At 42.7% G+C, this 13,103-nt stretch overlaps 1 protein-coding gene across 2 annotated transcripts in view; it reads left to right on the forward strand.

Annotated features, from left to right (window-relative positions):
* The window catches only part of PIPOX (pipecolic acid and sarcosine oxidase), an 85,284-nt gene that overhangs the window by 17,702 nt on the left and 54,479 nt on the right, over positions 1 to 13,103 (forward strand). For both annotated transcript variants that reach the window (XM_088477793.1, XM_088477792.1), the window contains exon 3: positions 10,444 to 10,657. In XM_088477793.1, coding sequence (XP_088333919.1) covers positions 10,444 to 10,657 — 214 coding nt within the window. The remainder of the gene's footprint in view (positions 1 to 10,443; positions 10,658 to 13,103) is intronic.

A 13,103-nucleotide genomic window follows, 5' to 3' on the forward strand; every position in this document is an offset into this window, starting at 1 on the left:
AAGTGACCTTGCTGATTTTAGGCAGATGTCTTGCACCAAGGATAGGGCTGCATACACGCATGCATGGGGGGTTTCTGAGTACCCGGTTACCCAGCGGCTGTGCGTTTGTTTTAGCAGCCAATGAGAGTCAGACAGACTCTTATTGGCTGCTGTATCCATGGAGGGAGCCGGGCTGGAGCTCACTCATGAGCTCTGACCTTCCAGCTCCCGCTGTGGGTGATGGGAGAGATGTCATGACGTCTTTTCCCATAGTGCAGAGCGGGAGGACAGAGGAGCAGACGGTGGTGGGCATAGGAGCGGGGATTCAGGTTGTGTTATATATGTAATGGGCACTGCATAGGATGGACCATTACTGGGGGCACTGCATAGGGGAATTACTGTGGGAACTCTATAAGGGGAATTACTGGGGGCACTGCATAGGAAGGACCACTACTGGGGGCACTGCAGCGGGGGGACCACTACTAGGGACACTGTATAAAGGGCACTGCATAGGGGGGACCACTATTGGGGACACGGTGTAAGGGGTAAAAGAGGTTGTGTGTCTATTTGTTAGCGCAACATATGATTAATAATTGGTATGCAGGCAGCAACCCAAGCACCAGCAGCGGACTGGATAACAAGCAAGGATCGGGAGGCCCCACACAAGCAAAGACACACGGATGTGCCGCACATACACTAAGGACAGCAACAATACAGCATGATGAGGTAGGAGGTGTGCGCAACAAACACGGAAACCTGCAACTTTGTATCCAATACAGCAGCATTGCCGAGCTGACATACTTTAACTGTGACAAAAGATACTTCGTAGGATCATACCTTTATCTACTATACAAAGTTCTCCTAGACCGCCCCACGAATTATAATGACTCAAATTGACTATATTGGCTTAATAACTGTATTTTCATTGCATTTATTTAGTTTTACCCATATTGTATTTCTATGTCTGTTTTACCTTTTTTACACATATATACCTTTAATTTATACTAAGACCTTTATATTGTTCATCCATATTTTAGTATCAATTTACTTGTGCATGACACTGTTAATATTTTATTGTATCTTATTTTGCATTGCATACTTATTAAACATTAAGAAAATACACACCACTGCATACCAATTATTAATCATATGTTGCGCTAACAAATCGACACACAACCTCTTTTACCTTATATTTTACTCTTGGTGACAATGGGGAAATCACCAGTGTCTATAGCTGCAGCATAAACCCAATCAATTTTCCATATCCTACTCCCAAGTAACGCATTACACCACTATATACATTTACACTGCGTAACGGGCACTGCATAGGGGGGACCACTACTAGGGGCACTGTATAAGGGGCATTGTGTAAGGACAACCACTACTGCGGGCACTATATAAGGGGCACCACTACTGGGGGAACTGTATAAGGGGCACTACAGGGAACACTGCATAGGGGGGGCCATTAATGGGGGCACTGTATAAGGGGCACTGCATAGGGCGGACCACTACTGGGGGTACTGCATAGGGGGGACCACTACTGGGAGCACTGCATAGGGTGGACCACTAGTGGGGGCACTGTATAAGGGGCACTGCATACAGGGGACCACTACTGGGGGCACTGTATAATGGGCACTACTGGGAGCACTGCATAGGGGGGACCACTACTGGGGACACTACATAGGGGGGCACTGTATATGGGGCACTGCATGGGGGGACCACTACTGGGGGCACTGTGCAAGGGGCACCACTGGGGGGTAGTTGGGTCTTTAATAAATCATGCTGACTGTATTTATTTATTTGCCTAATGCATTCATGTTTTTTAGTGGTGTGTGTGTGTGTGTGTGTGTGTGTGTGTGTGTGTGTGTGTGTGTGTGTGTGTGTGTGTGTGTGTGTGTGTGTGTGTGTGTGTGTGTGTGTGTGTGTGTCAGTGTGTGTGTGTGTGTGTCAGTGTGTCTGTACCCCGTCATAGGCTGAGTGGTATATTTCACTGTAGTGGTCCTAAATCCTGTGTAAGCTGTTTCTATCTATCTATAGCTATATATATATTTATATTTGTGGCTAGATGTTTTGTCATTGGTTCGGTAACCAAAGATTTGGAAACCCCCCTTTCAAAATCCTGCGTTTGCCACTAGCCTGGTGAAGCTGCATGCCTATAGTGATGACAGTAGATTTCACTAGCCAGACGTGTTGGGGAGGAGCTGCTGCATTGATGAAGTCAACTGTAAATACAGGTGGATATTAACATGTATTTCTGAGCACAAAATTTGGCTGCAGATGTGGACAAGTTATCTGGCTAATAATCGAACAATTGAAATTAATTTAATGAAAATTAAAGAAAATGTTTCAAAGAAAACAACAATGCATTTAATTATTATAGTGATATTGTTGTAGTTTGTAAATAAAATGTTATCACAGGCACATTTCACTGTTCATTACCGGCTCCAAAGAGGTGCGTGCAGTAGAGGAGTGAAAGATATTGTATAGGCAGGGCTGCTGTGTGATTTTCCGGCAGGGCTGTGCGGGAGTCACTCGCTCCGCCGTAGCGTAGATGCCGTGAGTGGAACCACAGGGAAGCACATCAGGTGATTGCTGTAGAGGTTGTGGCAATCACCTGACGTGCTTCCCTATGGCTCCATCCATGGCGTTGACACCACGGGGTTACACACATCAGTGGTCACTTCTTCCTAGTTTACTTGGCAGTACTGCAGCTAGGTGAACTACCAAAATTAAGACCACTAGCTACGGGTTGGCGACCACTGGCCTATAGTGTTATCAGTGTTGCAGAAAGTATGCTACAATGCCTACAGTAGCCAGCATTTAATTACAAAAGCCTTGTGCAGTTATGCAAAAAATATTATCTTTTATTTATAAAGGTTCCATACTGCTGTACATAGGGGAATAACGCAAATAACAAATTGCCTATGTACAAACTGATACAAACAAGTTCACAAATTTACATATATACATAATTATAATATGAAGATGACATACTGTAATTATGTAAAGAAAATTTTATAGGGCCCTGCTCGTAAGAGCTTACATTCTCAAGGGAATATGAATGGACACAAGAGGTAGAAGACACAAACTATAATAAAATAGATTCAAACTGCATTTTTACTCAATTTTTCTGAAATGGCCTTTGGTATATAAAATATGCTAAGTAGGTTATATCTCCCCTTTTAAAATCTAGAGGCTTCTCTAAGTGAAATATTGCCATGTTTTCTGCTTACATTAAACAAACTCTTGTGGTGTAAGATAGAAGCCTTGAGGCTCAACTATGCAGCATGGTCAATTTCCATATTTTCATTACAATGTGCGTTTCTCAACGGGCACCAAGTATTGCAGCTAAAATAGCTTTTGGCTCTGGCAGTTGCAGTGTGTTTATGATTAACAGGTTATACGCCTCTGTTTCCTGCACTTTAAACAGGACGTGTAAACTGTAAAGTCCATGGATAAAAAATACCTGTATGAAGAAACAGTCACATTAACGTAAGACATATGGCCAGTCTCCACTCCCAGCAATGAAATTAATATTTAATGCACAGTTTCCATAGAGCTGTAGAACTATTCCATTATTAAAAATATAAGGTTATTTGTTACAAGCCTGGTCGTCCCCAAGAGACAATCGCCTCACAGTGGTGTGAAAAATATATGGATTATTTTGTGTTTCACTTTAAACAGACGCTGAAGTTTTCATTCCCTTAAGGACCTTCTTCAGTTCAAGCACCTTAAGAACATGAATTATGTGCAATAAAGCAAGAACAGCCGAAGACTTTACCTTATATAACTGGTTTTTAGAAGTGTTCTTAGTACTCGAGCCAGGGTAGGTCTGGCTACTTTTTGCACAGTCGGTAAGTACAAGTAGCTAGCTCTTGGTACGGCAGTTGTACATATTTATAGGGCTGTAACTAGGGTGGTGCATGGCACAAAGCTCCGCAAGGCAAGGGGCGCTGCATGGCGCCACCTATCATTTTCTGTTTGTCATTCGCACACATCTTCACTTGCAGTAGAATGGGTACAAATGGATGGCAACAGGGAATTTACACATAGGCTAGGTTCAGTCAGAGAGCGTCTATGCAAAGTTGTGCTCACATTCTTGCACCAGGATGGGGCTGGCACAGGTCCGCAGTGATAATGGTGACCGCTATAAAACCAAATGTATAGATAGGGGCGGTGCAATTGCATTGATGCATACAACTTGGCATATGGGTAATTATCCATATTTAGTTGTGTGCACTCAATGCAGGGGTATTTGGGGGTCATTTACCAAAGTGTTAAGGTGTGAGTCCCTTATCAGTGTAGGGTATTCTGTCCTGTCCAGCAGTATGATGATGCAGAAACATTGTCATACCAGAACAATGAGTATCTATAGGAACATCTTTCAGGTCGTGCATCCTAGGAGACGTAAAAAAGTTCACATAAACCTTCCAAAAGGGAATGGAACATGGGTCCTGATTCAGAGTAGTACAGTATTGCACAGCTGCAGGGAAGCGGCTGTGCAGTACCATACAACTCATATGCAAATGCTGCAGAAGGCGTCTAGTCCTGACTGCATCACAGTCAGACACAGCATCGGATCTGAAATACCATCGGCAATCGGAGTAACCCTGAGGTTACAGATTGCACCTCGCAGCTCCAGTGCAGAGGACGGTAAATCTGCATCGGAAGACGCAGTCCCTGGCCTTGGCACTCCCAGAAAATGGGGCAACATGCCTCCATTTCTAGGAACAGAGGCTGACCCCACCCACTCCTCGGCCCTAAACTGCTGCAGCCTGTCAATCAGGCTGCGGCTTGGGGGAACTGCGAGTGATCATGTGACATGCGCACAGGTTTCCCACAATCGGAGTAGTACAAAAGCATTAGATTTGCACACTATTCTGAATCGGGCCCATGGATCAGAGACTGCCTATCCGAATGAAATTGATCAGTACTCTATATGTGCAATCTATTTTTACTATAATCCTTCCTTGTCGGGCAGAGCTCTGATTTCCTTTCTGGGCATGTCATTACATTAAAGTAAAGCAGGGTCTTTGCTAGCAAATGTTGGATGTATTGTACACATTGGTTAGCTAAGCTTTTAACATTGTCTCTCTTTAAACATATATTTATGTATTGGCTCTCACATTCTATTTGGCTAAACATAATGTTGCTTGTTAAGAGCATTCGTTGGCACTAATCTAAAATTTTCTTTTCCTGTCACTGGGAACATTGAGATGTACTATATGAGTTATGTTGTACAGTAGCGGCTACAGTTTACACTTTATACAGCATTTGCTGTATCTTATACACTTACATCATTCATTTAGTTCCCCTCTGTGAGGCTGCCTGCTTCAACCCTGCAGAGGCACATTGGATAATCAGGAGAACCAAGAAATGTTTTTTCTTGCATTTAACCCAAGTCTAAAGAATATATTTACTGAGGCACAAACCACTGAGACCCAGAGAACATAAATTATGTTGAATAAATTGATTTATTTTCCTTAATCCTAAAATTATCCTTATATTTCTTGGCGAAAATCATGACTACAGCAAAGCTGATAGCGTAGACCTCCTATACTACATCTAAAATATCATAATAATGATATAAATATAGATATACAGTCGTGAGTTGTAAACCTTTCATTCTGTATGCAGCACACACTTACGCTGATAAATAATTTAACTGCATTAAAGCTAAGTAGTGCATTTGTTTTCCAATTTCTTTGTCTTTTTCCCCTACTATCTTATATATTATATCCCTTTTCCTATAATTGCATAAATATATTCTTCTCAATAAACACAGAAAGAAAAACCCAGATTATAAATATTTCCTTCCACATGAGCAGAACACACTCTAAGCATTGTGTTTTGTGTACTGTAAGGAAGCATAGCTGTGCAGCAGGAAAGATTTTAAATCCAATAATTTGAATGGAGCGCATATCTTTTGCAGCACCAGCGAGGGACCTTGGTGAATGCAGAACAGAAACAGAATAGGGCAAGACTATATGTGTGTAGCTGTTGTATGGATATAATTAATTCCTGTAGAGTAATGATCACATTTTACTTGTCCAATCAGAAATTAAAATATAATTTTTTATATATTCTGCTTAAAAATTTGGGAAAGTTCTGACCCAGTAACGTTGTGTGACCTTGACATTGCCTGTATGTTCTGCTAATTGTCCAGTACTGCATTGTGCAATTCTTGTATGTTCCATACATTGATATTATTTTTATTATGGCATAGGCTCTTTCACTGTTCTCATAATACAGCTTTCTGGTTTCTACAGCTGTATTCCACTGTTAAAATGAAAATCACTATGTTCTTTGCACGTTCTATGTCTCTTGTGTGCAAATTGCTATTTCTAGCCGAGACTTCCCGTCAAGGGCAATTTCACCTCTGTGATAAAATTGTTTGGATTTTTTTTCCCCAAACCCCACCTTACATATTTCATTTCCAGGCTGCCACTCACAGAGCTCTATATACAATATTGTAAGCCCCCCTTACCCCCCACTAAACAGGCCAATACTCTGCATCTTCCGCTGTGTTTCATCTAACAATACATCTATTTTAAGCCACCTCAGGGATATTACAGAAAGCAACCGAATGTCTCTAGAGACCACACTGAACAATTCCCAGGAAAGACACATTTTTAATCCTTTTGCATTCACAGGATAATTTACTATGTTTTATTAAGCTGTCTATGGAAAAAGAATATGGTACCCCCTAAAAAGAATCATGTGAACCTTACCTCGTTGGGTGGAAAAGGCTCCTTAGAAAAGTTTATCAACTGCTCAGTGCAGGTCTAGACTGGTCCACAATGTGTCTGCAATGTCCTTCAAATGATTTAAAGGTCAAAGCAGACATCATGGAAGAGGGAATGTCCATACAGGAATAAAAATGAAAACAATATTAATGATTTATGAGTTACGGTAGCTTTAGACAAAAAAATAAATAAACAAATTAGTTTGTCATAGGCTTGACATCCAGTACTCATTCCAGCATAGCTGCCCTAATGCAGAGGAGGACTGGGAGCTCATCCTACTTGCTCCATCTACAGTGTTGATGGTTAGATAAATAATATATTACCAACAGCCCAGTACTAGAAGCTATAAGCCAGATCCCACTGGTGCCAGGTGCAAAAACAGTTCTACATTCAATCTAACCCCTTGGAGTAGTGGGAAATAAACAGTGAACCCCCTATTTTTAATCTGCTGATTTTACACTTTCCACAAATTGACATTTCTCTTTATGTTCCACTCCCACTGCTCTAATTTGCATTCCAATCAGGAAAATTTGCATAAACTATACTAGTTTATTTTCACATAAATAGCAACGTTTCAGATCAGGTTTGTCAAGCTGTGGACCTGATTCAGACCCACTCGCTAGCAAGCGGCCGCTCGTTGTAGACGATGTTCGCTAATGTGCGCATGCATGTAGTTCACAGTGCATGTGTGCAAACTAGTACGAACGATCGGAAGGTGCTTGCTCTCAACCTATTGCTACACAAGTAGCTTTTTCTCAGCTACCAGATACATTGTTATCAACTGGGCCTCTTTGAACTTTGCTTAAAACATTTGTTTTTACAGATGCATTGGAGCTTAGATGCATATTCATCAGATGATAAGTATTAGAGATTTTTTATTGTATCTGTTTGTTTGATATCATAATATTGAATTGTGATTCTGTGCTTTATTTAAACACATGTTGTATATATCTTTTATATACTCCCGGAAGTTTTATTGATGCTTCTGATTGTTCACTTAAACTCCGATATATGAGATTTTATTAAATGTGATTTAAATCTATACTCCCTGATATGTGTTTTTAGACACTGCCTACAATTTTTGTGTATATTTCTGCTTTTGTTGGAAGTGTGGCAATACTTCCTGTGGGTGTGCTGCAATTCACACAAGGAGGGGAGTTGACAACAAACCACCACTGGCGCTTGGGTTATATCTCTTGATAAATTGGTTACAGGGGCAGGGCAGTAATAACGGGGAGAGTGGAGTTGCGGACGCAGGCGTGCCAGAGTATTTCAACGCCGTTTCAGAGGCGTGCATAATTATCAGGCATAGTACACGTCACTTGGTTGATTTTTACTCTGAGCTGCTAGCAGTGCTTGCGGTAGGGTACTGTCAACCGCAAGCATTGTGGTCTGTTCCGATGGTTCCCGATGTACCGATGGTTGTATATACTTCCTGGAGATGACGTACGCTAGTGGGCGGCTAAAGACAGGCTAGTGGGCGTCTAAAAACGCAAAGTGATCGCTCGCCAAGACATTGTGGGCGTGCTTATCCCTTGCCGTGTGAGCGAATGCCTTGACATCACTTAGCTGAATTACCATACGCTGGGAGCGAGCGGCTGCATCTAGCGAGCGAGTCTGAATCAGGTCCAGTATATATGTATGTGTGTGTGTGCGTGTATATATATACATATATATATATATATATATTATGGTTATGTGCACATTTCCTTCTTTCTGTTATAGCATGCAGTAGCAGTCAATTTATTGCAGCACTTTAGTCACTTTGCTGAAAGTGCAGCTCCCCCTTCATTAACCCCTTCCTAAAAGGATCATACACAATTCTCAGCAATCATGAAGTACTTTTCACAAGAAGATTTTTTAATAAAGAATAAAGCACGTACATCAAAAGAAAAATTCTTTGAAGCACACTTATCCGTGATTCCAGGCTCGGGCTGTTTCAGTGGTGGACGCTATTTCTATTATTTTTGCTGATGGTTGTGTATCTGCGCAGATCTGGAGTTGCGATGTTGCTCGCAGTGCCCCAAAAGCCAAAGCATGATTGACATGCTGCTGGCATTTGGGGGGTAGTGACAGGCAGCATTCCAGAAAACGCAGGCGTCTTTACTCTATTTTCTGAGGCTGCATCCTAAGACTTAGCATCATTGGCCACAACAGTGTGATTTTACCAGACATCATGGTTAACCTGAGAGTTAATCCAATTCTGCAGATGCAGCAACTGAGCACAGAAGCTGGCAGTGGGCGTCTTTTTTACTAAATATATTTCCTTCAGGTCTAAGCATGCGCAGAATGACACGATGGATCCCTCTCACATCACATTGCAAGTAGAAGCCCATAAGCTTCTATAGGGTAATGCCATGTAAAGATGGCATTACCCACTGAGTCCAAGATCCAGAATGTATCGCATACTGAAGCTTGGCGCATAGGAGAAACCCCTAAAACATCTTTTTCGGGGGCTTGACCGCATTTCTGACGTTGGTGCATCTCGCCTGTGATGACAGTCTTAGCCAGTTCCTTTTTAAGATAGCCTTACCCAATGCTTAGATGTGACGTTTTCATACAATTTAGTACAATGGGAATAGCTCACAACACACATTGGCTTTCATCTATGAATTTAAGGCACAGAGTAAAATACTTGCTTTTAATTAATGAAAGGGGTGGATTTAAGTGACATAAGGTTGGACTTTGATGTAAAGTTTAGACATTGGTACATTGCACTTCCTGAGATTGCTCTACCTCCTATCACAAGAAAACACACTTCTAGTTTGGGGAAAATAGTGTTCATGCACCATGGACAATACTGTGTGACCATCCACTAGCACTGGTCTGAAACTATGGTGTTTTGTGGGGCACATCCTGTTTGCTAGTAAATGAGGTCCTTTGATGGAATCGGTATGATATCCTTGCTGCCGCATGGCCGGGAGTTGGAATCCCGGCAACGGCAGCCTGACAAAACAGCAGAGCCCGGCAGCGGAAGCCTGACATCGCTGGAAATCCCGATCGTGGTAAGGTAAGTATCAACTAATCTAACCTAACCCCCCCTAACCCTAACCCTCCTTAGGGGCACCTAACCCTAACCTCCCCCCTGTGCCTAACCCTAATCCCCCCTCTAAGTGCCTAACCCTAACCCCCCCTTCCCCGTTGCCTAAACCTAAGTCCCCGGGGGGGCTAACCCTAAGTCCCCCCCGGGGGTGCCTAACCCTAACCCTCCCTCCCCCTAGCCTAACCCAAACCCTCCAGGGGGGGTGCCTAACCCTAAGTCCCCCCCCGGGTGCCCTATACCTAACCCTCCCCCCCCCCCCACGGCTGTCTGCTTGCGGCGCCCAGCATCCCTTCGATCGGGATGCCGGGCGACTGTTTCCCGGTGTCGGGGAAATGACATGCGTCTAGATATAGACGCCGGTCATTTGTTCCACGCCGGGATAAAGCAGTCGGGAAGCCGGCTGTCGGGAATATGGCAGCTGGCTTCCCGATTGTATAGCCCTTTGATAGCCTTAAGCCTGACCTCTAGTCACATATAGGCTCTTTTAGCAAGAAAGCTAATGGAAGAGGATTCCAGTATAGAGGTGAAATCCAAAGCAGCTGCCTTGCTTAAACTACAAGAAATGTGCCAATATTAGTTGAAGAATCCCCGTTATTACAGAACACTCGGATATCATTGTATTACTAGGTGTGCATTGTTATTGTGGTTTTAGTGCTTCTTTCATTGTGTCCACAGGAAAACAGGACTTCTCATGATAGCTCCAGCTGGGAATGAAGAGTTTGAGTCAGTATGTACAAATATGACCAACAACCAGACGCCATGGGAGCAACTGACTCAAGAACAGTTAAAACTGAAACATCCAGGACTATTCCTGAAACCTGGAGAAGTTGTTTGCTGTGATCATGGCGGTGGAGTTCTAAGAGCAGATAAGGCACTGCTGGCCGTGCAGGTACAGTATCTCTTCCCATACTGTTGTATCCAACAGAGAAATAGTTATTAGCTGCCTGCAAAGCTGTGGAATGTACACATCATTATACAACGTTTTATATTAAGTCATTTTCAACAAAACATTTCATGTCCCCCAGCTGGATACAGATTTGAAAGTTCACTGTAATTAGATTAGCTAATGATTAAAATATATTTCATAAGAAGGAAAAAAATCAAAGTTTACACACAGACGTCTTCATTCTACAGAGAGCATGTATCCAAAGTGTGAAATTGCTTTGTTTATAAATAGTTCTTTGTTTTACGGTGGAAAGAGCACTGAAACTCTTTAGGGACTACAGCAGACGGCAGTGTAGCTCTGTTTTACTTGCTATGAGTTCACCTCTAAAATACATTATGGATCAGTTTAATCATTTTTACTAACATTATATTTAATTTATACATAATTAAACATCCAGGCAAAATAGTTGGATCTGTCACAATTAGGGTTGTATTAAGCCTCAGAAATTCAGATTGCTGCGATTCACACAAAATGCGGCTCAGAAGTCACAAATTTTGGCAAATTTAAATTGGAATAAAAATAAAACAAAAACACAATGTGGTCTCCTTCCCAATAGTATATGATTACAAAATGAGCAGTGTGCTCCCTGCCCAAATCCTCGGCCAGTCCCAACACAAAATAACCTTGCTAGTTTCCATTGTAATAGGAAGACCGCATATAGGGCATCACCCTACCATAGTGTAAAGTTACTACAGGCTGCTGAGCCCTGCTATTACCACTCTGTCCCAGACTGAAATGGATGGAGAGGGAATCAGCAACATTGGGACCACAAATTTGCCAATACTGGGCGCCAGTTTAATGGACAAGGGTCCCTACAATCTCTACCCAATATACCAGTACATTAAAAAAAGTACATCTACAGAATATTAATAGAAAGATACTGAGTGAAAGGGCGTTATTCTGAGTTGGGCACGGCAGCAATGTTGGACACAGTGAAGCGATTTTTTTCTTCTGTGCATGTGTCTAAGTTGCATTGCGTGTGCATCCAGATTCCTCATGTACAGAGTCGTAGTTGCAATTGAGGCGCACAGGAGAAGCACGATCTCAGAAATGGTGCAAACGATGGTCGCATCTAAAAACTCACCAAGCGGTATTTGAGTATCTCAATACCTCAAAGTGGTCGTCTCAATCCTTGCGCATGCAGATGCATAGCAGTACCCCAGGGAAGGACTTGTAGCTGTATTTGCATAAAGTCGCAGAGGCAATACCGCCAAAAGATGCAGACACAGACGCTCCAACGCCAAACTCAAAATCAGGCCCAAAGACTCCACACACATTTGCTCACTACTTTATTTATTATAAAACATTATAAAATAAATTATTTCTTTTTCCTTGATACGTCGTACTCCAAATGTGGAAAACATAGCTCTGAAAGGTCCCTAAGGAAGTGCTGTTACTAAGGAGTTTATTTATTATTCTGTACAAAACCCTGAAAATTACCATTCCTTTATCAATTCATGTCACGCTATTTGGAATGCATTTTCGGGGGTGTTTATCTAGTTGAGTTTGTGCACCAGTGGCAAACGCAGGATTTTGATAGGGGGTTTCCAAATTCTTGGTTACTGAACGAATAAACAACATAGAAACAAAAACATTTAGACACAGATAGATAGATAGATAGATAGATAGATAGATCAAAACAGCTTACACAGGATTTAGGACCACTATAGTAAAATATACCACTCAGCCTATGATGGGGTACACACATACTGACTGATACAGACACGCCTCTATCACTAAAAACATGAATGCAGCAGGCAAATCAATTAAGCCAGCATGATTTATTAAAGACCCCCCTACCCCTAGTAGTGCCCCTTATACAGTGCCCCCAGTAGTGGTCCCCATATGCAGTGCCCCTTATACAGTGCCACCAGTAGTGGTCCCCCAATGTAGTCCCCCTTCTACAGTGCCCCCAGTAGTGCCCCTTCTACAGTGCCCCCAGTAGTGCCTCACATACAGGGCCCTTAAGTCATGCCCCAGTAGTGGTCCCCCTTATGTAGTGCCCCCAGTAGTGGTCCCCCTATGCAGTGACCTCAGTAGTGCCCCTTATATAGTGCCCCCAGCAGTGCTCCCACTATGCAGTACCCCCAGTAGTGCCTCTTAAGCAGTGCCGCTTATACAGTGCCCCAGTAGTGATCTGCCTATGCAGTGCCCCCAGTAGTAGTCCCCCCTATACAGTGCCCCCAGAAGTGTCACTTAAATAGTGCCCATAGTATTAGTCCCCCATATGCAGTGCCCCCAGAAATGCCCCCTATGCAGTGCCCTTTACATAAATAGGACAAAGACACACACACAAAAAAAATAAAAACACCTCCTGGCCCACTCTGCACTCTGGGAGAGATGTCATGACGTGTCTCTAACATCACCCACTGAGTGAGCTCCAGCCCGA

This window comes from Taudactylus pleione, unplaced genomic scaffold, assembly GCF_031769625.1.
Source record: "Taudactylus pleione unplaced genomic scaffold, aTauple2 ptg000203l, whole genome shotgun sequence".
Classification (NCBI taxonomy): domain Eukaryota; kingdom Metazoa; phylum Chordata; class Amphibia; order Anura; family Myobatrachidae; genus Taudactylus; species Taudactylus pleione.